Source organism: Manis pentadactyla, chromosome 5 (genome assembly GCF_030020395.1).
Source record: "Manis pentadactyla isolate mManPen7 chromosome 5, mManPen7.hap1, whole genome shotgun sequence".
In the NCBI taxonomy this organism is placed as follows: Eukaryota; Metazoa; Chordata; class Mammalia; order Pholidota; family Manidae; genus Manis; species Manis pentadactyla.
Genome location: NC_080023.1, coordinates 72,674,431 through 72,701,493, shown reverse-complemented (window position 1 = coordinate 72,701,493; position 27,063 = coordinate 72,674,431). Strand labels below are relative to the sequence as shown.

Here is a 27,063-nt window from a genome sequence, read left to right as displayed (position 1 = left end):
AGTCCCTCTAGGATGCCCTGTAGAGGTGGTTTGTGGGAGGCAAATTCCCTCAACTTTTGCTTGTCTGGGAATTGTTTAATCCCTCCTTCATATTTAAATGATAATCATGCTGGATACAGTATTCTTGGTTCGAGGCCCTTCTGTTTCACTGCATTAAGTATATCATGCCATTCTCTTCTGGCCTGTAGGGTTTCTGCTGAGAAGTCTGATGATAGCCTGATGGGTTTTCCTTTGTAGGTGACCTTTTTTTTCTCTCTGGCTGCCTTTAATACTTTGTCCTTGTCGTTGATCTTTGCCATTTTAATTATTATGTGTCTTGGTGTTGCCCTCCTTGGATCCCTTGTCATGGGAGATCTGTGTACCTCTGTGGTCTGAGAGGCCATTTCCTCCCCTAGTTTGGGGAAATTTTCAGCAATTATTTCTTCAAAGATACTTTCTATCCCTTTTTCTCTCTCTTCTTCTTCTGGTACCCCTATAATGCGGATATTGTTCCGTTTCAATTGGTTACTCAGTTCTCTTAAAATTCTTTCATTCCTGGAGATCCTTTTATCTCTCTCTGCATCAGCTTCTCTGCATTCCTGTTCTCTGTTTTCTAGTCCATTAATGTTCTCTTGCATCTCGTCCATTCTGTTTTGAAGTGCTTCCAGAGCTTGTTTTATTTCTGTATTCTCCCTCCTTAGTTCTTGCATATTTCTCTGCAAGTCCATCAGCATGGTTATGACTTTTGTTTTGAATTCTTTTTCAGGAAGACTGGTTAAATCTATCTCCCCGGGTTCCTTTTCAGGGGAAGATGTAGAAGATGTTGAAGATGTCTGGGTTAGTCTTGTCTGGATCAAATTTTTTTGCCTTTTCATGTTGATAGGTGCAGTGGTGAGCTATTGCCTTTCTGTCAGCTGGGAGAGCTAAGGCTTTCCACTTGCTCCTGACCTTTTTACTGGGACAACTGCGACCCCTAGTGGCTTGTATTGGGCAATTGCATGTAGACTGGGTCTCTGTATCTTGCCTGGCCGGTATGGAGGAAGCTCCCTTGCTGTGGGCGTGGCCAGCCTCAGGCCGCTGCTCTGCTATGGTGGGGCCCCAGAGGGGTAATGGAGGGTGGGGCTGTTTGGCTGTTTACCTCTGTGAGGGGTCTCAGAGCTGTTGCGCAGGGGGTTAGTGCACCTGGAGTTCCCTGGAATTTCCAGCTGCTGGACTGTGACCCAAGATGCTTCCGTCCAGCTGTGGCATTCCTGTCCCTTTAAGAGTTTCAAATAGCACTCACTTTTCTTTGTCAGAGGGGCACCAGCTTTGGGACCCACTCAAAGATCTTGCTGCCCTGTTTCCCTAGTTTACAGCACCCCACGCATGCACTGTGTCTGTGCTCTGGTGGGAATGGCTGGGGCTGGGTGATTAGCAGTCCTGGGCTCCCTCTCCCTCCCCGCTCCAACTCCTCTCCTCCCGCCAGGATCTGGGGTGAGGGGCACTCGGGTCCCGCTGGGCCAAGGCTTGTATCTTACCCCTTTCACCAGGCGCTGGGTTCTCGCAGGTGTGGATGTAGTCTGGCTCTTGTCCTGTGTCTTCTGGTCTCTCTTTTAGAATTAGTTGTATTTGTTTTATTTTCAAAAATATATATGTTTTTGGGAGGAGATTCCCACTGTCCTACTCATGCCACCATCTTGGCTCCACCCTCTCTTGCATATTGTTTTAATTGTGCATTCCAATCATTAAAATCATGTGAACAAAAAACAAAGGGCACTCTGATTAAACTGCATTTTACAGCCTGAAGGACACCTTGGACCAGCTTGGTTTTTACTCTACATTTTGCAGTTGTCCCACCCAGCTTCTTCCTTCACCAACATGCAATTTCTTTTCCTTCACTGACAGCCAGACAGGCAGGCAGATGGGAGAGGCAGGCATGGCCTTTGTTGTCAGTGGTTCTCTTGCCTGTGAAATGCAGCAGTACAGTCATTTAAATTTGATCCAACCTCTTTGTATCATACAAAGTTAAACAGCTAAAAGAAGTAAAATAAGAAGGCAATGCTTGTGGAATGTACACTGCATATTGGCGGCACACGCCTCATTACAATTCACCTGCTTTTTTCCCCTCTTCAATCGTTTCTTTTGAAGGCAGTGGATTTTTCTCTTGTGTTTCTGTCTTCTTCAATTTCAACTTATCAAATTTCTCAATCTCAGCCTCATCAAGTTTGTCAGATATGGCTGCAAAGAAAGTGAAGTGAGGCGCACAAACCAGCAGAATCAGATCTGTGCAGAGGCAGCCACTAAGTGCCAGCTGCTCATTATACTTAAAGATTAAAATTCCTAATGACACTAAATTAGGACATCTAAAGTGTAAAGGGGGATTCTGAGAACATGGTAAACTGATGACAGTTTCCTTCCCCTGTTCTCACAATACCTATTTGCTTTTCTTGAAACAAATGGTTGATGGCCGAAACACCAACTTGATGGGGTGGTGAAGTAAGTCAACATCCCATGCCTCCTGATAAACACTGAGAAGTACACAGTAAGCATTTCTGAGGTATTCCATATAAGAATATGTGACCACACTTTAGACATGAGGAAATATAGAACAGATCCAGGCTAAGGGACATTTTACAGAATAAGTGTCTATAGTCTTTAAATTGGTAAGACCATGAAAGGTAATGTCAGAGCAACTCTTCCAGACAGACAGAGACTAAAGAGACATGAAAATTAAGTGCAATCAGTGATTCTGGGTAGTTCTTGAACCACAGAGGGAAAAACAAAAGAGAAGAAAAACTGCAGGACAAGTGGTGAAATTTGAGTGGGGTTGTAAATGTAATTTTAAAAGGCAATGTAAATCTTATTTATTTACTCCAAACAAATAAAAGCCTAAGAGCAGATGGCTTCACTGAGGAATTCTATGAAGCATTTAAAGAAGAATTAACACCAATCTTTCTCAAACTCCAAAAAATTAAAGAAGAGGAAGTATTTCCATATTCTTTCTTTGAGGCCAGAATTACTACCCTGATACCAAAGTTAGACAAAGACACCACCAAAAAAACTACAGGCCAATATCCTTGATAAATACCAATGCAAAAATCCTCAACAAAATAGCAGCAAACAGAATTCAACAGCACATTAAAAGAATTATGTAGCATCACCAAATGAAATTAATTCCTGGTATCCTGGAATGCAAGGAGGGTTTAACACATAAAGTCAATCAATATAATACACCACATTTACAGAATGAAGGAGAAAGAAACACATGATCATCTCAACTGATGCAGAAAAAGTCCTCAGCAAAATTCACACCCTTTCATGATAAAAACAACAAACTAGTAAAAAATGAACCTACCTCAACATAATAAAAGTCATACATGAAAAGCCTACAGCTTTTTGGCCTAATGACAAAAGGCCAAAGCTTTTTCCCTAATATCAGGAATAAGGGACCCCCAAATAGCCAAAACAATCTAGAAAAATAAAAACAAAGTTAGAGGTCTCATACTTCCTGATTTCAAAACTTGCTACAAAGCTACAGTAATTATTACAGTGCTGCAGAAGTATAAAGAAAGACATTTAGATCAATGAGATAGAATACAGAGTCCAAATATAAATTCTCACATATATGATCAAATGACTTTTCAACAAGGGCATCAAAACCATTCAGCAGAGAAAGGGCAGTCTTTTCAACAAATGATACTGGGAAAATTAGATATCCACATGCAAATGTATGAAGATGGGGGGATTGGATTAAAGATGGGGGCGTGAGAGGTGAGACAAAGACCTCCTCATAAAACCACATGTAATACGAAAATATAATACAACTAATCCTGAAATAGCAACAGGAAAGAAGGCTACACGAGACTGCATACAACTGGAGAAAAGAGCAGACCCCACAGAACACAGTAACATACCAAAGCTGTGACCCGGTGGGACCCAAGCCCTTCCCCTACCACAGCTCACAGGTGTGAGGAAGAGAAACAGAGTAGGGAGGGAATGGAGGCCTGGGACTGCTGAACACCTAGCCCTGGAGATCTGCTCTGGGAGCATGAACCTACATTGCATGGTGCTCTGGTGAGTAGTGGGGTTGGAAAGCTAAGACAGGCAGAATACCTGGAGAGAATGAGATTCCAGCTGCTTGTGAGAAACAGGAATTCATATCTGACTGATTTGGGCAGGCAGTCTGAGAGACTTCCTAACAGCTAAAGGAGCAAGGATTACACACAGCTTAACTAATCAGGAGAAAGGATGGGTAGACAAAAGTATCCATGTACACTCTGACCAGCAGGTTGGGAACTTAAACGATCTTCAGACACTCCATCCCCCTGGCTGGCTATGCAGCTCCAAGGCCCCTACCATGATATGCAGCCTGCTGCATCTTCCTCCTGGATAGCCTGCACCTGGCTTGCGAACCCACAGCCTCTGCCCTGGCATCAGGCCAGCCAGAGGGAAGCCACACCTACAGCAGCTACAAACACAAAGCATAGAGGGGTACACCTGTGTGTTCATCCCACTGGTTCAGGCAGTGGAGACAGGCACAGCAGCCATGAAGCAGGGAACAGCTCTTTCCTCCCTCCAGGCACCAGCACTGCTCCCTTGCAAACCCCGACATTACTCCAGGAGCTGAGCAGCTTCAGAGAGTAGAGCTTCTGGGCACTAGAGGGCACCACATACAAATATGAAATGTCAAAGGAACCTGGTTCAAACCAAAATCTCAACAAGACTCAACTATATGCTGCCTACAAGAGACTCACTTCAAACTTATGCTCACCAACTTCAAGCTCTACTACAAAGCCACAGTAATCAAGACAATTTGATACTGGCACAAGAACAGGCCCATAGACCAAAGGAACAGAATAGAGAGCTCAGATATAAAACCAAGTATATAGTTGGTAAACTAATATATGATAAAAGAGCCATGGACACACAGTGGGAAAAAGACAGCCTCTTCAACAACTGGTGTTGGCAAAACTGGACAGCTACATGCAAGAGAATGAAACTGGATTCTTGCCTAACCCCATACATAAAAGTAAATTCAAAATGGGTCAAAGACCTGAATGTAAGTCATGAAATCATAAAACTCTTAGAAGATAACATAGGCAAAAATCTCCTGAATATAAACATGAGCAACTATTTTCTGAATGGATGTCCTCAAGCAGGAGAAACAAAAGCAAAAATGAACACATGGGACTACATCAAACTAAAAAGCTTCTATATAGCAAAGGACATCATCAACAGAAAAGGCTACAGTATGGGAGAATATATTTGTAAGCAACATATCCGACAACAGGTTAACATCCAAAATATATAAAGAACTCACACACCTCAACACCCAAAAAGCATACAACATGATTTAAAAATGGGCAGAGGATATGAACAAACAATTCTCCAAAGAAGAAATTCAGATGGCCAACAGTCACATGAAAAGATGCTCCACACATCACTAATTATCAGAGAAATGCAAATAAAAACCACGATGAGAGGGGAGGACCCAAGATGGTGGCATGAGTAGGGCAGCGGAAATCTCCTCCCAAAACCACATATATTTTTGAAAATACACAAAAACAACTATTCCTAAAAGAGAGACCAGAAGATACAGTACAACAGCCAGGCTACATCTACATCTGTGAGAATTCAGCATCTCACAAAGGGGGTAAGATACAAGCCGCAGCCCGGCAGGACCCAAGCGGCCCCTCCCACCCCAGCTCCCTGGCGGGAGGAAAGGAGTCAGATCTGGGAGGAAGAGGGAGCCCAGGACTGCTAAATACCCAGCCCTAGTCATCTGCACCGGGAGCACAGACACACAGTGCATAGTGTGCTGGATATTAGGGAAACAGAACAGTACAATCTGTGAGTGGGTCAACACAGCTGGCGTCCCTGGGATGAAAGAAAAGCAAGTGCTTTTTGAAAGTCTTAAAGGGAAAGGGGCCTCACAGCTGGATGGAAGCATCCCAGCACACTCAGCTCAGCGGCTGGGAATCCCAGGGAATTCTGGGTGTCCTACTCCTCTGGGAGGCAGCACAGCTCTGAGGACCCTCACGGCGATAAACAGCCTCCCGTCATTCCCCCTCCAGCACAGCACCGCCATAGCAGGGGAGCAGCCTGAGAGCAGCCGTGCCCACAGCAACCTCCTTGAGCGTCCTCCGCAGCCGCCCGGGCGAGACTCAGAGGCTCCATCGGCATGTACCTGCCCAGAACAAGCTGCTAGGGGTCGCCGTCTTCGCAGGAGAGGAAAGCGACCAGCAAGCAAGAAGGGACTTTGTTCTCCCAGCTGACACATGTGCCAACTGCCCACGACTACCTCTATTGCCATGAAAAGGCAGAAGAATTTGATCCAGACCAGAATAACCCAGACGAGCCACAAGAAGGAGCCTGGGGAGACAGATTTAACCAATCTCCCTGAAAAGGAATTCAAAATAAAGATCATAACCATGCTCATGGCACTGCAGAGAAATATGCAAGACCTAACGGATAAAGTTGGAAGGGAGAATACAGAAATAAAACAATCTGTGGAAGGACTTAAGAGCAGACTGGATGAGGTGCAAGAGGCTGTTAATGGAATAGAAATCAGAGAACAGGAACACAGAGAAGCTGAGGCAGAGAGAGACAAAAGGATATCCAGCAATGAAAGAATATTAAGAGAACTGTGTGACCAATCCAAATGCAACAATATCTGCATTATAGGGGTACCAGAAGAAGAGGAGAGAGAAAAAGGGATAGAAAGTGTCTTTGAAGAAATAATTGCTGAAAACTTCCTCAAACTGGGGGAGGAAATAGTCACTCAGACCACAGAAGCCCACAGGACTCCAAACAGGAGGGACCCAACGAGGACAAAACCAAGACACATAATAATTAAAATGACAAAGATCAAGGACAAGGACAGAGTATTAAAGGCAGCTAGAGAGAGAAAAAAGTTTACCTACAAAGGAAAACCCACCAGGCTATCATCAGACTTCTCGACAGAAACCTTACAGGCCAGAAGAGAATGGCATTATATATTTAATACAATGAAACAGAAGGGCCTTGAACCAAGGATACTGCATCCAGCATGATTATCATTTAAATATGAAGAAGGGATAAAACAATTCCCAGACAAGCAAAAGTTAAGGAAATTTGCATCGCACAAACCACCTCTATTGGGTATTTTAGAGGGACTGTTCTAGACGGAAGCACTCCTAAGGCTAAATAGATGTCACCAGAGAAAATAAAATCACAGCAAAGAAAGCAGACCAACCAAATACAAACTAAAGGCAAAAAATAAAATCAACTACTCACAAAAGCAGTCAAAGGAAACACAAAAGAGTACAGAATAAAATAACCAACATATAAAGAATGGAGGAGGAGGAATAAGAAGGAAGAGAAATAAAGAATCATCAGGTTGTGTTTATAATAGCTTAATAAGTGAGTTAAATTAGACAGTTAAGTAGTAAAGAAGCTAAACTTGAACCTTTGGTAACCACGAATCTAAAGCCTGCAACGGCAATAACTACATATCTTTCAATAATCACCCTAAATGTAAATGGACTGAATGCATCAATCAAAAGACACAGGGTAATAGAATGGATAAAAAAGCAAGACCCATCTATATGCTGCTTACAAGAGACACACCTCAAACCCAAAGACATACACAGATTGAAACTCAAAGGATGGAAACAGATACTTCATGCAAACAACAGGGAGAAAAAAGCAGGTGTTGCAGTAATTCTTTCAGAAAATAGACTTCAAAACAAAGTAACAAGAGATAAAGAAGGACATAATGTTAAAGAGGTCAGTCCAACATGAGGATATGCATTATTATAAATTATATGCACCCAATACAGGAGCACCAACATATGTGAAACAAATACTAACAGAATTAAAGGAGGAAATAGAATGCAATGCATTCATTTTAGGAAACTTCAACACACCACTCACTCCAAAGGACAGATCCACCAGACAGAAAATAAGTAAGGACACAGAGGCACTGAATAACACACTACAACAGATGGACCTAATAGACATTTACAGAACTCTACATCCAAAAGCAGCAGGATACACATTCTTCTCAAGTGCACATGAAACATTTTCCAGAATAGACCACACACAAGGCCAAAAAAAGAGCCTCAGTAAATTCCAAAAGATTGAAATCCTACCAACCAACTTTTCTGACCACAAAGGTATAAAACTAGAAATATATTGTACTAAGAAAGCAAAAAGGCTACCAAACACATGGAGGATTAACAACATGCTCCTAAATAATCAATGGATCAACGACCAAATTAAAATGGAGATTAAGCAATATATGGAGACAAATGACAACAACAACACAAAGCCCCAACTTTGGTGGGATGCAGCGAAAGCAGTTCTAACAGGAAAGTATATAGCAATCAGGCATATTTAAAGAAGGAAGAACAGTTCTAAATAAATAGTCTAAAGTAACAATTATTGAAATCAGAAAAAGAAGAACAAATGAGGCCTAAAGTCAGCAGAATGAGGGACATAATAAAGATCAGAGAAGAAATAAAATTGAGAAGAATGAAACAATAGAAAAAAAGCAGTAAAACCAAGAGTTATTTGAGAAAATAAACAAAATAGATAAGCCTCTAGCCAGACTTAATAAGAGAAAAAGAGAATCAACACACAGCAACAGAATCAGAAATGAGAAAGGAAAAATCATGACGGACCCCACAGAAATACAAAGAATTATTAGAAAATACTATGAAAATGTATATGCTAACAAGCTAGAAAACAGAAGAAATGGACAACTTTCTAGAAAAATACAACCTTCCAAGACTGACCAAGGAAGAAACACAAAACAGACCAATTACCAGCAATGAAATTGAAGTGGTAATCAAAAAACTACTCAAGAGCAAAACCCCCAGGCCATATGGATTTACCTCAGAATTTTATCAGACATACAGAGAAGACATAATACCCATTCTCCTTAAAGTTTTCCAAAAAATAGAAGAGGAGGGAATACTCTCAAACTCATTCTATGAAGCCAGCATCACCCTAATATGAAAACCAGGCAAAGACCCCATCAAAAAAGAAAATTACAGACCAATATCCCTGATGAACATATATGTAAAAATACTCAATAAAATATTATCAAACTGAATTCAAAAATACATCAAGAGGATCATACACCATGACCAAGTGGGATTCATTCCAGGGATGCAAGGATGGTACAACGTTCGAAAATCCATCAACATCATCCACCACATCAACAAAAAGAAGGACAAAAACCACATGATCATCACCATAGATGCTGAAAAAGCATTTGACAAAATTCAACATCCATTTGTGATAAAAACTCTCAACAAAATGGGTATAGAGGGCAAGTACCTCAACATAATAAAGGCCATATATGATAAACCCACAGCCAACATCATACTGAACAGTGAGAAGCTGAAAGCTTTTCCTCTGAGATTGGGAACAAGACAGGGATGTCCACTCTCCCCACTATTATTCAACATAGTACTGGAGGTCCTAGCCATGGCAATTAGACAAAACAAAGAAATACAAGGAATCCACATTGGTAAAGAAGAAGTCAAACTGTCACTATTTGCAGATGACATGATATTATACATAAAAAACCCTAAAGACTCCACTCCAAAACTACTAGAGCTAATATCAGAATTTAGCAAAGTTGCAGAATACACAATTAATACACAGAAATCTGAAGCTTTTCCTATACACTGACAATGAGCTAATAAAAAGAGAAATCAGGAAAACAATTCCATTCACAATTGCATGAAAAAAAATAAAATACCTAGGAATAAACCTAACCAAGGAAGTGAAAGACATACACTCTGCAAACTACAAGACACCCTTAAGAGAAATTAAAGAGGACACTAACAAATGGGAACTCATCCCATGCTCTTTGCTAGGAAGAATTAATATTGTCAAAATGGTCATACTGCCCAATGCAATCTACAGATTCAATGCAATCCCTATCAAATTACCAACAACATTCTGCAACGCTGGAACAAATAATTCAAAAATTCATAGGGAACCACCAAAGACTCTGAATAGCCAAAACAATCCTGAGAAGGAAGAATAAAGTGAGGGGGGGGGATCTTGCTCCCCAACTTCAAGCTCTACTACAAAGCCACAGTAATCAAGACAACTTGATACTGGCACAGGAACAGACCCACAGACCAGTGGAACAGATTAGAGACTCCAGACATTAACCCAAACATATATGGTCAATTAATATATGATAAAGGAGCCATGGACATACAATGGGGAAATGACAGCCTCCTCAACAGTTGGTGTTGGCAAAACTGGACAGCTACATGTAAGAGAATTAAACTGGATCATCGTCTAACTCCATATACAAAAGTAAATTCAAAATGGATTAAGGACCTGAATGTAAGTCATGAAACCATAAAACTCCTAGAAAAAAACATAGGCAAAAATCTCTTGGACATAAACAAGAGCAACTTCTTCATGAACATATCTCCCCGGGCAAGGGAAACAAAAGCAAAAATGAACAAGTGGGACTATATCAAGCTGAAAAGCTTCCCTACAGCAAAGGACACCATCAATAGAACAAAAAGGCATCCTACAGTATGGGAGAATATATTCATAAATGACAGATCTGATAAAGGGTTGACATCCAAAATATATAAAGAGCTCATGCACCTCAACAAACAAAAAGCAAATAATCCAGTTAAAAAATGGGCAGAGGAGCTGAACAGTTCTCCAAAGAAGAAATTCAGATGGCCAACAGACACATGAAAAGATGCTCCACATCGCTAGTAATCAGAGAAATGCAAATTAAAACCACAATGAGATATCACCTCACACCAGTAAGGATGGCCAACATCCAAAGACAAACAACAACAAATGTTGGCAAGGTTGTGGAGAAAGGGGAAGCCTCCTACACTGCTGGTGGGAATGTAAATTAGCTCAACCATTGTGGAAAGCAGTATGGAGGTTCCTCAAAATGCTCAAAATAGAAATACCATTTGACCCAGGAATTCCACTTCTAGGAATTTACCGCAAGAATGCAGCACTCCAGTTTGAAAAAGACAGATGCACCCCTATGTTTATCACAGCACTATTTACAAGAGCCAAGAAATGGAAGCAGCCTAAGTGTCCATCAGTAGATGAATGGATAAAGAAGATGTGGTACATATACACAATGGAATATTATTCAGCCATAAGAAGAAAACAAATCCTATCATTTGCAACAACATGGATGGAGCTAGAGGGTATTATACTCAGTGAAATAAGCCAAGCGGAGAAAGACAAATACCAAATGATTTCACTCATCTGTGGAGTATAAGAACAAAGAAAAACAGAAGGAACAAAACTGCAGCAGAATCAGAGAACCCAAGAATGGACTAACAGTTACCAAAGGGAAAGGGACTGGGGAGGATGGGTGGGAAGGAAGGGATAAGGAGGGGGAAAAAGAAAGGGAGCATTAAGATTAGCATGTATAATGTGGGAGGAGGCACAGGGAGGGCTGTGCAACACAGAGAAGACAAGTAGTGATTCTACAGCATCTTACTACACTGATGGACAGTGACTGTAATGGGGTTTGTGGGGAGGGACTTGGTGAAGGGGGGAGTTTAGTAAACATAATGTTCCCCATGTAATTGTAGATTAATGATACCAAAAAAGAAAAAAAAACCATAATGAGATATCACCTCACACCAGTTAGGATAGCAACATAGAAAAGACTAGGAACAATGAATGCTGGAGAGGATGCGGAGAAACGGAAACTCTCCTAACCTGCTGGTGGGAATGTAAACTAGTTCAACCATTGTGGGAAGAAATGGAGGTTCCTCAAAAAACTAAAAATAAAAATACCATTTGACCCAGTAATTCCACTCCTAGGAATTTACCCAAAGAATATAATTTCTCAGATTCCAAAAGACATATGCTCCCCTATGTTTATTGCCGCACTATTTACTATAGCTAAGATATGGAAGCAACCTAAGTGTCCATCAATAGATGAATGGATAAAGAAGATGTGGTACATATACCCAATGGAATAGTAGTCAGCCATAAGAAAGAAACAAATTCTGCAATTTGCAACAAAATGGATGGAGCTGGAGGACATAATGCTCAGTGAAATAAGCCAAGCAGAGAAAGACAAGTACCAAATGTTTTTACTCATTTGTGGAGTACAACAATGAAGCAAAACTGAAGGAACAAAACAGCCGTAGACTCACAGACTCCAAGAAGGAACTAGTTGTTATCAAAGGGGAGGGTTGGGGGAGGGTGAGTGGGGATGGAGGGAGAAGGGGATTGAGGGGTATTATGATTGGCGCACATGCTGCGGGGGGGCATCATGGGGAAGACAGTGTAGCACAGAGAAGGCAAATAGTGACTCTGTGGCATCTTACTACACTGATGGGCAGTGACTGCAATGGGGTATGGGGGGACACCATAACAGGTGAATGTAGTAACTGCATTGTTTTTTCATGTGAAACCTTCATAAGAGTGTTTATCAATAATACCTTAATTAAAAAATGTATGAAGATGGACGCCCTACTTTACAGCATATACACTTATCAACTAAAAATGCATCAAAAACACAAACAATACAGCTAAAACTAAAAAACTCTTAAAGGAGAACACACAGGAGGAAAAATTTTTTACTTTGAATTTGGCAATGATTTCTTGAATATGAAGAAAAGCATAGGCAATGAAAAAAAAACAGGTGAAATCAAAATTAAAAACTTCTGTGCATCAAAGGACACAAGAAAAAAAGTGAAAAGGCAGACCATGGACTATGATATAGACAAATTCAAAGGGTTATTATCTGTAATAAACAAATTCCCTACAAATTGAAAAGGCTGAGCTGAAGTAGAAAACTGGGCAAATTATATGACTACATAATTATAGAAAAGCAGACCTAAGTGGCCAAGAAGCAGTAAAAGATGAATCACTAGCAATTAAAGAAATGAAAACTAAACATTCTTTTTACCAACTAGACTGACAAACCTTTAAATATGTAATAACACCTCCCATGAATTGCTAGTAGAGACATTAATAGTTATAGACTTTCCAGAAAGCAATCTGGTAATAATGATTAATATACTTCAACCCAGTAATTTCATTCCTGGTCATCTATCCCGCAAAAATAAAACAACCAGTTACATGTATAAAAGGTGTTAATTTTGGCAGTGTGCAGTGGCAAGTAAAGGGAATGCCCAACAATATGGGGACAGTTTAATAAGTGACAAGAGAGGCATGCCATGGAATGAATTATTAAATGGCTATTAAAAATAATGATATCAAGTGACTTGTCTATTTTCATAATGTACTGTTGAAAATGAAAAAATATATACAATGGAATATTCGCCATGAAAAAGAATGAAATTTTGCTATTTGGGATAATATGATTGGACTTAGAAGATATGCTAAGTGAAACAAGCCAGGCAGAGAAAGACAAATACCATATGTTTTCACTTATATAAGGAATCTAAAAAATAAAACAAATGAAAAAGCAAACAAACAAAACAGAAATAGACTCACAGACATAGAGAAGAGTGGTAGTTGCCACAGGAAAAGAGGGTGGTGGGAAGGGGATAAAGAGGTACAAAACTCCAATTATAAATTAGTCACAGGGATGAAAGTATAGCATCAAGAATATAGTCAACAATATATAATATCTTCATATGTTGATAGATGGTAACTACATTTATTATGGTGAACATTTAGTAATACGTATGATTGTCAAATAACTATGTTGTACACCTGAAATCAATATTGTATATCAATTATATTCCAATTTTTAAAAAAATAAAATGAAAAGCAAGATGAAGTGTATACACGATTCCACTTTTATATAGTAATGACAGAAAACATAAGTACATATATTTAAGAGCATGTACATAATGTATTAATTTTCTAGTCCTGTCATAACAGAGTACCACAAACTTAAAAACAGCTTAAAAACATACACATTTATTATCTTATAGCTATGTAGGTCAGAAGTTAGTCCCAGGTGTCACATGTCAGCGGGGCTGAATTCCTTCCTCGAGGCTCTAGAGAAGAATCCATTCCCTTGCCTTTCCCAGATTCTGGAGACCACCCCAATTTCATGGCTCATGGTCCCCTTCTTTCATCTTAAAAGCCAGCAGCATTGAATCTTTCTCTGACCCTTTTTCAGTAAAGGCCTCTCTGACCACAGCTGGGAACATCTCTTCATTTTTAAAGACTCAATGAAATTGGGCCCACCTGGATAACCAGAGACAGTCTCCCCTTCTCAAATTCCTTAACCTTAATCACATCTGTAAAGTTTCTTCTGCCATGTAAGGCAATATTTTCCTGGTTTCAGGGATTAGGATGTGGACATCTTTGGGGAGCCATTATTCTGCCCACAACACATATCCAAACTATTACATGAGCATGGGAAAAATACACGATTCATACCATCAGCTTCCTTACATGGATTAGAGAACATGGTGTGCATGTGGGTAGGAGAAGGGGAAAGAGGGGGAGGGAGGAGGAAAAGGGAGAGGAGAAAAGAAAGGGGGGGAGAGGGCAGGATGAAGGGAAAAGGGGAGCAGATGCGACAAGGGTGGCAGATAAGGTGAGAAGGGGAGAGAAACGGGAAGGGTGCTGGAAGAAAGGATAAAAGAAACAGAAGAAAACGAGAAAAAGAAGCAAGCAAAAGAGAGATTTAAAAAAATACCCAAAAATACAAAATTCAAGGAAGTCTGAATGATCACATTTATGCATTTAGGTCAATTTACGTAATTTCACTTGCATAGACATTTCTTTTATTAAAAATACTAAAATTCTTTTTTTAATATTTTTTATTGAAATGTAGTTAATGTACATTATATTGGCTTCAGATGTAAAACATACGATTTGACAATTATATACATCGCCTGACCTACAAGGACTGCCTGTCACACTTCACCTCACCCCTCGGTGCTTTTGCCAGGCTGACCTGTCAGGGAGAAACACCCCTGCCGCCCGCCCCCGCCCCCCACCACAGCTGTGCTCCCTCTGGATATAGGGCCTTCTCACATGCTGTTCTTTCTGACTGCAACAGCTTTATTTCCTCCTGCATGTAACTAACTTGAATCCTTCTTATCAACTCAAAGTTCACTTCCTCGGGAACATCTTCCTCCCTGACACCTTATGGGATACAAGATTCCCCGGAGGTACTGTCAGAGCTCCAGCACATTTTTCTTCACTGAATTACCACAATTGTGATTTTATACCTATTTGAGTGCCACCTGACTGCAATCAAGTGGAGAACAGGAACACATCTGTTTTAGCTTAACATTATATCCCACGTCTGGCATAATGCCCAGCAAATTATAGACAGATCTGGTCCTTCCTCACTATCTGAAAGTAGCAAAAAAATTTCATTGTAGAAATGAGACCAAAATGTCACTGTAATTAGTGAAAAGGAGTTTGGGGCTTCAATCTTTAAAACTGAAATTTAAAATCATGAAAATAAATTTTACATTATAGTGAAATAGATTGTAATGAAATCTATATCCTGAGTCTTAGAACAAAAAAATTAATCAAATTGTTTTCAACAAACTTCTATAACTGCGTAATACAGCAACCGTCACTTTTCTTTTTACCTTCAGTCAAACCATATGGGACAATTTTCGCAACAATATTAGAAGCCCTCATCACAGTTTCCCCAAGACCTCGATTAACCCTTTGATATTCATTCTTGCTTAAAACATTATCCTTGCATTGGCCTTGTCAACTTTTTTTCACAAGCGCAGTATGTCTTTTATTTTCTGGGTACACGTCCCGAAGAAGTAGCCAATGTTCCTACCTGCCTTTTTAAAAAAAAAACAGACTTTATTTTCAAAGCAGTTTCAGGTTCACAGCAAAATGGAGGGCAAAGTACAGAGTTCCCATGTACACCCAAACCCCTTCCACACACACAACCCGCTCCCCACTATCAACATGCCCCACCACAGGCGTAATTTATTTCAACCCAGGCACCTACACTGACACGTCATTATCACCCAAAGCCCAGAGTTTACATTAGGGCTCACTCTTGGTGTTATACAGTCTATTAGTTGGACAAATGTATAATGACACGTATCTGCCATTATGGTATCATAGTAGTTTCACAGCCCTAAAATCCTCTGAGCTCCACCAGTTCATCCCTACCTGCCCCAGCCCAACACCAACCCCTGGCAGCCATAGATATTTTTATTGTCTCCATCATCGTGCCTTTTCCAAGATGTCACCCAGTTGGAATCATACAGTATGTAGCCTTCATCTAATTGTTTCTTTCAGTTAGTAATATGCTTCCTACAGGTCTTTTCATGGCTTGATAGTGCATTTTTTAAAGTCGTGTAATTCCTATCTGGAAGTGTCAGTTTTCCATTCACCTACTGAAAGACATCTCAGTTGCTTCCAAATTTCAACAGTTATGAATAAATCAGCTAAAAATCTCAGTGAGCAAGTTTCTGTGTAGACGTAAGTTTTCATTTTGGTAAATACCAAAGAGGGCAATTGCTGGATCATATGGTAGGACTACTTAGTTTTTATAAGAAACTACCAAACTGCCTTTTCTTCTTTAATTCTTTCCTATTCTTGTATATCTGCAGCTTTATGTGCAATTCAAGCTGTTCCCTTTCATCACATTTAAAGACTTTCAAACAATTGCTATTCATTTTGCACTCACTTTGCACCTGTGAAGTATTGTCAAACACCCAAATGTTATGGAAAGCCTGGCTAATAAAGAAATTATCATCCCCAGGAGTGTAATGTGAGAGAATGCTATTTGTGGTATTACTAGTTTTATTAAAAAGAGAATAAAAGACATACTGCGCTTGTAAAAAAGAGTTGACAAGGCCAATGCAAGGATAATGTTTTAAGCAAGAATGAATATCAAAGGATTAAGGGAGGTCTTGGGGAAACTGTGATGAGGGCTTCTAATATTGTTGCGAAAATTGTCCTGTATGGTTTGACTGAAGGTAAAAAGAAAAAGTTTAAAAAGGTAAAAAGTTTTATTAAAATTATTCATTATTTCCATGTTAAGATGATTGATGTTTGCCTAAAATGCCACAGCTTTGGAAATCCAAATAATGCACACTCAAAATAAGATCTTCCTCACCCACCTTAGACCCATACTTAATAAAAATGGATATGGAACACATGTATTTATCAGAAGCAGCAAACAGAGTTCAGGTATGTGTGTTTAAAAAAAGCAAAATTTTACATATGGAGCCCTAGTTACAAAATCAGACTTATTCTTCATGGTTTGGGGGTAGGTTAAGGAAAGAGTCAAGGATATTAAGGAGATGCCCAATAGGACACACCAATATTGCTCCACTCTGTCCCAGTCAACTACCAAAGTTTTAAAAATGAGGCTCTTTGTTCCCTGATTTAGCAAAGTAAGCATGTGTAATTCCACACATCTGCTACCACTCTACCTAGAGGAACCTACACACCTGATTGCTTCCTTTTGCAAAACAAATTTTTGTGGAAAAAAACAGCAAAAATTCAAAGACTATGTATCCTACCACGTTGAAAAGTGTTAATGTTTCTATTTACATCTACTGTTTAAATGTGATACACTGAAAGGGATGAAAGCAATAAAAATAATACACACATATACAGCCTAGGTCTTTTATTGCATTACCGAATAGGCATAAGAAATATATTTGACCAAGCAGGCAGGAATTAAGTAGCTAATAAAGTTCATTTTATAGAGCAAAAACCAGTTCCTAGAATAATCAAATTTGAAGTAACACAATATTGATACGGTGCTTTAAAATAAAGCAAATTTCCAATAAAATTACCCACTACCTGCTCGCTCTCAACTAAAACCTCCCAGTCTGCGCACGCTGGCACAATATTCAATCAGTCCTCCCAATTAGAGAAAACAATGCCTATTACCTACATTAATCAAAATATAAATGGATAAATAGGTGTCTACCAGATGTTTGAGGAAAAAACGGAAGGAAAACAGACCAAAAAGTAAAGAACCATTGACCCAAAACAGGTAACTCAGGAAATAGAAGGTAATTTTTTTATTCCAATTATCACTTTTATAAATTCAAAAGACTTTAGATCCATAAAGTAAGAAAAGGCTGCTATTAAAGAAAGCAATGAGTGAGGAAAAAAATTTTATCAAAATTTACAAGTCAACGGAGGAAATGACTAACAGAATGCACAGAGGTGAAGTCCAAATTAACAATCTGGAAAATACATTTAAGGAAAATCTCTAAGAACGTCGCACAAAAAGATAAACCAATAGAAAATGAGACAGAAACAGAGGCTCCATATAAAAGGCACAACAGCTATTGCCGGAGTTCAGAAAGACAAGACAAAAATGGGGGTTGGGGGGTTCCTTGTACCAAAGTAAACATATCATGCTAAACAAGAATTTTAAAAAAAATTCCTGGAGGCAGCCTCTTTTAAAGCTTGTTCATTACTCTGCGCCTAGCATGGTATTAAGAGCACCGTGTTTACAAAGTGAATGGAGCCAACCTGGTGGGGAAAAAGCAGCTGTTTACCTACAATAAAAGAATTCTTGCCTGAAAAAAAAAAAGAACACCGTGTTTACTGAACAGTGGACTCAGATAACAAAACCCAGGGAAAAGGAAAATACAAGTAGGAGGTACTGTGAGATACTATAAATCCCGAAGTTTATCCAGAGTTGGCAAGTCAAGAAAAATAGACAGATAATAAGTATATTATCTACACTGAAAAGTAGGGAAGGGAGAAATGATTTACACTTTCAGTTTTACACAATTTTTATTTCACAGCTTTGAACTACGTGCATGTAATAATTCTAATAAAAATGTTTTAATAAGTATTAACCAGAAAAAAAAATGGCCCAGACCACCACCACACCCAAACAAGGGCTATTAAACTCTCTGGGTACAGTGAAGCTGGGCACTTACAGAGGATGGCAAATTTCAAAATCAAAGGTCAAGAAAGCTCACTACCAGTAGTTTTCCTCTAAGAGCAAACAAAACATTTTAGAGCCTTTCTAAAACCGTGGGGAGGCATACCTCGTTTAATTGCGCTTCCCAGGTACTGCGTTTTTTAAAGTTAGTGGCAGCGATGGTGACCGAGTCTACCGGCGCCATTTTTCCAACATTTGCTCACTTCTAGTCTCCATGTCACATGTCCCTTGACAATTCCAAATTGTCAAATTTTGGAATTCTCTCAATATCTCAAACTTTTTCACTATTTGTTAGGTGAGCTGTGACCACTCACTGAAGGCCCAGCAGATAGCACGTTTTTAACAGTAAGGTATTTTTTAATTAAGGTATGGGAGTTTTTAGACATAATGCTACTGCACACTTAATAGATTGCATTATAGTATAAACTTAACTTTTACATGGACTGAGAAACCAAAAATTCATTGACTCGTGTTACTGTAATGGGCTGGAACTCAACTGCAAAATCTCGGAGGCTGGCCTGTACAGGGCTATAAAAATCCAGCGCAAGCAAAACCCACGGAATCCGCCCGGCAGTAGGCTGGTTCCCACCCACAGGCCACGAACCCAGGGACAAGGAGCCAGCGCTAGGAGGGGGGGGGTACCTGCACGCGGGGATGCTGCGGCAGGCCGAGGCCCTGACAGTCAAAGAGGCCAAGGCCACAGAAAGAGACACGGCGGCTAAAGTCTTTCCCAGGACGCATCCAGCCATCAGCGCCCCAAGGGCGGCTTCGCCGAGCGAGGTCGCTTACCTCGGGTCGCAGCCTCCGCCCGCCCCACAGTCCCGAGCAGGGACCCCTGGGAATTTAGGGGCACTAGGACCCGGCCGCCTCCCGGCAGGGACAGGGGGTAGCCACGTCCATCCTAAACGCCCAGAGAGGAGGAAGCCTCTCAAAATAAGTCTAGGATTTCTTCCAGTATAACCAAGGCCCCCAGTACCAGCTGCCTGGGGAAGAGCGGTCAGCCACTGAAGCCCCTAACATGCCGGGTGCCGAGCCGCGCGCTTTACGGCCGAGCGGCAAAGCAGCGCCAGCGCCGGCTTCCCAGCGCCTGCCGGCTTCGACCTCGGTCTGCGCAGGCGTACTGGGCGAGGCGGCGGGAAATAATACCCAGCACGGCGTGAGGGAGGAGAAGGTGAAAGGGCGCGGGAGCTGGAAGGGCGGAGACGGGGAAAGGGAGAAGAAGGGGGATTGAGGTTACAAACAGCTGATGTAGTGAACCACGTGTAAGTGATTACAGGATAAAGAGGTAGACAGGAGACTTGCAATCCACGTATCTGAGGCTTTTCTCTTCCTTTTTTTATCCAAGTTGTTCACCACAATTTGCTGGATTTCGCCATGAAATAGGCACACAGCCAGGAGAAGGAACAGAGGGCAGCACCCGGGATACAGTCAAAAGGTGCAATTAGCCAGGCTGAAAATTGGAAATCCATTATCCAGAACAGTTTATTAATCTGGCTTTCATCTTTTTTATTTGTTATCTTATTAATGAGGCAAATGTTTAAGATTTAAGTACGTAGTCCACTGTTTCAGTTTGAGTTTTAAGTAACAGTCCGCTGTTAAGTACATAGTGTTATGGTATTGACACAGACATAAAACTTTAACCATCTTAAAAGCCAGATGAATCAAACGTTAATAACTAATGTACTGAACACTGCAGAACTCTTGGCATATAACCACTACATCAAAACCTCTGCATTAAGAGATTTGACCAAACTCTAGTATGGCTTCTAGCAGTTTAAGATCTTGTCTCTAGGATGACCCCAGTGACCCTTAAAATACCTGCCTGGAAACCCTCAACACCGCCAGGAGAATTTACTCTTTGTTCCAGGCAAAACCGGGTGGTAGGTGGACAAGCCCCAGACCCCTCTCTTAGAGTTGTTTCTTTGGAAAGTTGCAATTACAAATCTCTTCTCAGTCCTTTGTGATAAAGCTGCTACCAAAACTGTTTCCTCAGGGACCTAAGAGCCCCTCTCTTTGAAATGTAAATATTCAGGCAGTTAACAGTGCTCCCTCCCAGGCCCTGTGGGAAGATAAGGGCCTAACTTTGGTGGGTGCGTTTCTTCATCTTAGACTACTGACTCCTGTCTCAAAGAGAGAAGTTTGTCTCTCCTCATATAAGTGCCAGTTATCAAAGATCCAGATGGCCTAGTCCCATGGATCACCCACTCACTCTCTTAGCACCTTTCAGTGCTTGCCCTTAGCACCCTCCAGCCTTTAAAAGGTCACCAACCTTTTAAAGTTGAGGTCAGTTCATGCAACAGTATTACTGAATAAAATGCGTTCTTTACTGCTTTAACTTGTGTTCAGCTTTGACAGTTCTTCCAGGTAGTGAAGTACTATTGAAATACGCTTGCTTTTTAGAAAATAAATATCTGGACCTGGCCACCCCTGTTCAGATAAACTGTTCTAAATGTTGCTGACAGACATTAATCTCTGCTTAAACTGGACATGTATTAGGCAGGCTCTGTTTAAAAGGTTCAGCTCCTCTGAAATCTGCTGACAAATTAGTCGTAAGACAGTAAGACAGAAAGGCAATGAGTCGCAAAGCCTCTGATCAAAGAATAAGAGAAACAGAAGGGAGTTCTCATAGGAAGCTCCTCAAGCCCCAGCGTTCTCACTCCACAGTCCTTAAGGGCAGGGTAGAGTGGACTCAGTTTAAAGAACTACTCAACGATGCAAACAAAACCAGCTCCTTGACACTGTACCACAATTAGCTCACAGCCCAGTCTCCTGAGTCCCTGCAGGGATGTGTACTGCCAGGCCTGCTGCAGCATAGTCAATGTGTGCTGTAACCCACTCTTGGGCAGAACTGAAATGCCATCTTCAGTATTTACTGTTTTATATAATACTGTCCATTTATCTACATCTCAACTTAAATGGAATCATCAGAATTTAAGTAAAAAGAAGTGAACATTTTTGTTTTTTATTTCATTTTTTAAGAAGCCATATACCAATATTAAGGACGTCTTACAGTAGTTGATGAGGAAGGAAAAAGTTGCTGAGAAATATTTTTAAATAGGAAAGCAGTGTACACGATTACTGGAATTGATTGGTATGCCCCAAACACGAGTGATTAAGAACTCCAACTGTTGGCAGATAGTAACGGTGCTAGTGGGGGTGGGGATTTAATAATGTGGGCAATTGGTGAACCACTGTGTTGTATGCTTGAAACTAGTATAAGATTGCATATCTATTATACTTCAGTAAAAGAGTGCAAATAAAAAAAAGGATTCCAACTATTTCACCCTTTGTTCGTTCATTTTGTTATACAACAGATATTTGCTAATTACTTATTACTTGTCATCCTAGATGCCAGGAATATAATTGTGAACAAGATGGACATGGTCCTGCTTTCATGCAGTTTACTTTCTAGAGAAGGTGAATCAGCTGTAAGTAAACAAACTAGGAATAGCTGATTAGGAGATGTGCCATGAAGGAAATAGACAGCTTGCTGTGGAAAAGAATAAAGGAGTGACCGCTTCATATTGAAGAGGAGGGGTGTCAGAGAAGGCTCTTCTGAAGAGGCCACATCTGAGGGATACCTAAGGACATAAAGCTGCCAGCCACCAGAAAAGCTGGGGAAAGAGCAGTGCAGGCAGAGAGGACTGTAAGTGCAAAATCTCTGAGGTAGGCAAGAGCTTGGCCGTGATCAAGGAACAGATAGGTCAATGTGCTGAAAAGCAGTAGTAAGCTGGGGGAATTGTATCTGGAAAGAAGCCAGAGAGGTGGACCCGTGTGGCAGACACACCTCTCTGCTTCCCAATACCTATTTACCCATTCTCCCTTCTTTCATGTCATATATGTGTCCAGTTAAAAATTTACCTCCCGGAGGGTCAGAAGATGGCGGCGTGAGTAGAGCAGCGGAAATCTCCTCCCAAAACAACATATATCTATGAAAATATAACAAAGACAACCCTTCCTAGAATAAAGACCAGAGGACACAGGACAATATCCAGACCACATCCGCACCTGAGAGAACCCAGCGCCTCCCGAAGGGGGTAAGATACAAGCCCCGGCCCCGCGGAAGCCGAGCGCCCCTCCCCCCAGCTCCCGGTGGGAGAAGAGCAGGCAGAGCGGGAGGGAGACGGAGCCCAGGACTGCCGAACACCCAGCCCCAGCCATCCGGGCCAGAGTGCAGGGCCCTGGATACTAGGAAAACAGGGCAGCAAGAACAGTGAGCGGGCACTGGAGGCTGGGCGACAGAGGACATAAGAAAAGCGCACGACCATTTTTTTTTGCTTTTTTGCTGTTTTGATTTGGCGAGCGCTTTTTGGAAGTCTTAAAGGGATAGGGACCCCAATACTAGGGAAACAGGGCAGAAAGACCGGTGAGCAGAGGCCTGAGGCTGTCACCGGAGAATAAAGAAAAATGAACGACCACCTTTTTTTTTTTTTTTTTTTAATTAAAAACTTTTTTTTTTTAATTAAAAATTTTTTTTTCTTTTTTTTTTTTTGGTGGGCGTTGTTTTGTTTTGGCGGGTGCTCTCTAGAAGTCTTAAAGGGGCAGGGCGGGTCACTTAATCCAGAGGTAGGGAATCCGGGATCTCTGGGCACCCTAACCCCTGGGCTGCAGGGAGCAGGGAGGCCCCTTACGGAGATAAATAGCCTCCCAGCAGCTCCTGCTCCAACGCGACTCCACCATCTTGGAGTAGCTGTCCGAGCCAGGCCACGCCCACAGCAACAGCGGAGATTAACTCCATAGCAGCCGGGCAGGAAGCAGAAACCCTGTCTGCGCACAGCTGCGCAGCACAAGCCACTAGAGGTCGCTGTTCTCCCAGGAGAGGAGGGCCACAAACCAACAAGAAAGGAAGTCCTTCCAGCCGTCACTCGTCCCAGTTCTGCAGACTATTCCTATCGCCATGAAAAGGCAAAGCTACAGGCAGACAAAGATCACAGAGACAACACCAGAGAAGGAGACAGACCTAACCAGTCTCCCTGAAAAAGAATTCAAAATAAGAATCATAAACATGCTGACAGAGATGCAGAGAAATACGCAAGAGAAATGGGATGAAGTCCGGAAGGAGATCACAGATGCCAGAAAGGAGATCGCAGAAATGAAACAAACTCTGGAAGGGTTTATAAGCAGAATGGATAGGATGCAAGAGGCCATTGATGGAATTGAAATCAGAGAACAGGAACGCATAGAAGCTGACATAGAGAGAGACAAAAGGATCTCCAGGAATGAAACAATATTAAGAGAACTGTGTGACCAATCCAAAAGGAACAATATCCGTATTATAGGGGTCCCAGAAGAAGAAGAGAGAGGAAAAGAGATGGAAAGTATCTTAGAAGAAATAATTGCTGAAAACTTCCCCACACTGGGGGAGGAAGTAATCGAACAGACCACGGAAATACACAGAACCCCCAACAGAAAGGATCCAAGAAGGGCAACACCAAGACACATAATAATTAAAATGGCAAAGATCAAGGACAAGGAAAGAGTGTTAAAGGCAGCTAGAGAGAAAAAGGTCACCTATAAAGGGAAACCCATCAGGCTAACGTCAGATTTCTCAACAGAAACCCTACAGGCCAGAAGAGAATGGCATGATATATTTAATACAATGAAACAGAACGGCCTTGAACCAAGGATACTGTATCCAGCACGACTATCATTCAAATATGACGGTGGGATTAAACAATTCCCAGACAAACAAAAGCTGAGGGAATTTGCTTTCCACAAACCACCTCTACAGAACATCTTACAGGGACTGCTCTAGATGGGACCACTCCTAGAAAGAGCACAGCACAAAACACCCAACATATGAAGAATCGAGGAGGAGGAACAAGAAGGGAGAGAAGAAAAGAATCTCCAGACAGTGTATATAACAGCTCAATAAGCGAGCTAAGTTAGGCAGTAAGATACTAAAGAGGCTAACCTTGAACCTTTGGTAACCACGAATTTAAAGCCTGCAATGGCAATAAGTACATATCTTTCAATAGTCACCCTAAATGTTAATGGGTTGAATGCACCAATCAAAAGACACAGAGTAACAGAATGGATAAAAAAGCAAGACCCATCTATATGCTGCTTACAAGAAACTCACCTCAAACCCAAAGACATGTACAGACTAAAAGTCAAGGGATGGAAAAACATATTTCAAGCAAACAACAGTGAGAAGAAAGCAGGGGTTGCAGTACTAATATCAGACAAAATAGACTTCAAAACAAAGAAAGTAACAAGAGATAAAGAAGGACACTACATAATGATAAAGGGCTCAGTCAAACAAGAGGATATAACCATTCTAAATATATATGCACCCAACACAGGAGCACCAGCATATGTGAAACAAATACTAACAGAACTAAAGGGGAATATATACTGCAATGCATTCATTCTAGGAGAGTTCAACACACCACTCACCCCAAAGGATAGATCCACTGGGCAGAAAATAAGTAAGGACAAGGAAGCACTGAACAACACAGTAGAGCAGATGGACCTAATAGACATCTACAGAACTCTACATCCAAAAGCAGCAGGATATACATTCTTCTCAAGTGCACATGGAACATTCTCCAGAATAGACCACATACTAGGCCACAAAAAGAGCCTCAGAAAATTCCAAAAGATTGAAATCCTACCAACCAACTTTTCAGACCACAAAGGCATAAAACTAGAAATAAACTGTACAAAGAAAGCAAAGAGGCTCACAAACACATGGAGGCTTAACAACACGCTCCTAAATAATCAATGGATCAATGACCAAATCAAAATGGAGATCCAGCAATATATGGAAACAAATGACAACAACAACACTAAGCCCCAACTTCTGTGGGACACAGCAAAAGCAGTCTTAAGAGGAAAGTATATAGCAATCCAAGCATATTTAAAAAAGGAAGAGCAATCCCAAATGAATGGCCTAATGTCACAATTATCGAAATTGGAAAAAGAAGAACAGATGAGGCCTAAGGTCAGCAGAAGGAGGGACATAATAAAGATCAGAGAAGAAATAAATAAAATTGAGAAGAATAAAACAATAGCAAAAATAAATGAAACCAAGAGCTGGTTCTTCGAGAAAATAAACAAAATAGATAAGCCTCTAGCCAGACTTATTAAGAAGAAAAGAGAGTCAACACAAATCAACAGTATCAGAAACGAGAAAGGAAAAATCACGACGGACCCCACGGAAATGCAAAGAATTATTGGAGAATACTATGAAAACCTATATGCTAACAAGCTGGGAAACCTAGGAGAAATGGACAACTTCCTAGAAAAATATAACCTTCCAAGATTGACCCAGGAAGAAACAGAAAATCTAAACAGACCAATTACCAGCAACGAAATTGAAGCACTAATCAAAAAACTACCAAAGAACAAAACCCCCGGGCCAGATGGATTTACCTCGGAATTTTATCACACATACAGGGAAGACATAATACCCATTCTCCTTAAAGTTTTCCAAAAAATAGAGGAGGAGGGGATACTCCCAAACTCATTCTATGAAGCTAACATCACCCTAATACCAAAACCAGGCAAAGACCCCACCAAAAAAGAAAACTACAGACCAATATCCCTGATGAACGTAGATGCAAAAATACTCAACAAAATATTAGCAAACCGAATTCAAAAATACATCAAAAGGATCATACACCATGACCAAGTGGGATTCATCCCAGGGATGCAAGGATGGTACAACATTCGAAAGTCCATCAACATCATCCACCACATCAACAAACAGAAGGACAAAAACCACATGATCATCTCCATAGATGCTGAAAAAGCATTTGACAAAGTTCAACATCCATTCATGTTAAAAACTCTCAACAAAATGGGAATAGAGGGCAAGTACCTCAACATAATAAAGGCCATCTATGATAAACCCACAGCCAACATTATATTGAACAGCGAGAAGCTGAAAGCATTTCCTCTGAGATCAGGAACTAGACAGGGATGCCCACTCTCTCCACTGTTATTTAACATAGTACGGGAGGTCCTAGCCACGGCAATCAGACAAAATAAAGAAATACAAGGAATCCAGATTGGTAAAGAAGAAGTTAAACTGTCACTATTTGCAGATGACATGATACTGTACATAAAAAACCCTAAAGACTCCACCCCAAAACTACTAGAACTGATATCGGAATACAGCAAAGTTGCAGGATACAAAATCAACACACAGAAATCTGTGGCTTTCCTATATACTAACAATGAACCAACAGAAAGAGAAATCAGGAAAACAACTCCATTCACAATTGCATCCAAAAAAATAAAATACCTAGGAATAA

General features: G+C 40.8%; 1 protein-coding gene across 3 annotated transcripts in view; it reads right to left on the bottom strand.

Annotated features, from left to right (window-relative positions):
- The window catches only part of NUDT9 (nudix hydrolase 9), a 56,413-nt gene extending 36,507 nt beyond the window's left edge, over window positions 1–19,906 (bottom strand). Inside the window, exon 1 of one of the 3 annotated variants that reach the window (XM_036895922.2) lies at window positions 19,445–19,906. In XM_036895922.2, coding sequence (XP_036751817.2) covers window positions 19,445–19,551 — 107 coding nt within the window. In that variant the 5' untranslated portion in view covers window positions 19,552–19,906. The remainder of the gene's footprint in view (window positions 1–19,444) is intronic. The other 2 variants (XM_036895923.2, XM_036895921.2) reach the window with 2 other exon arrangements.
- Window positions 19,907–27,063: the final 7,157 nt, after the last annotated feature.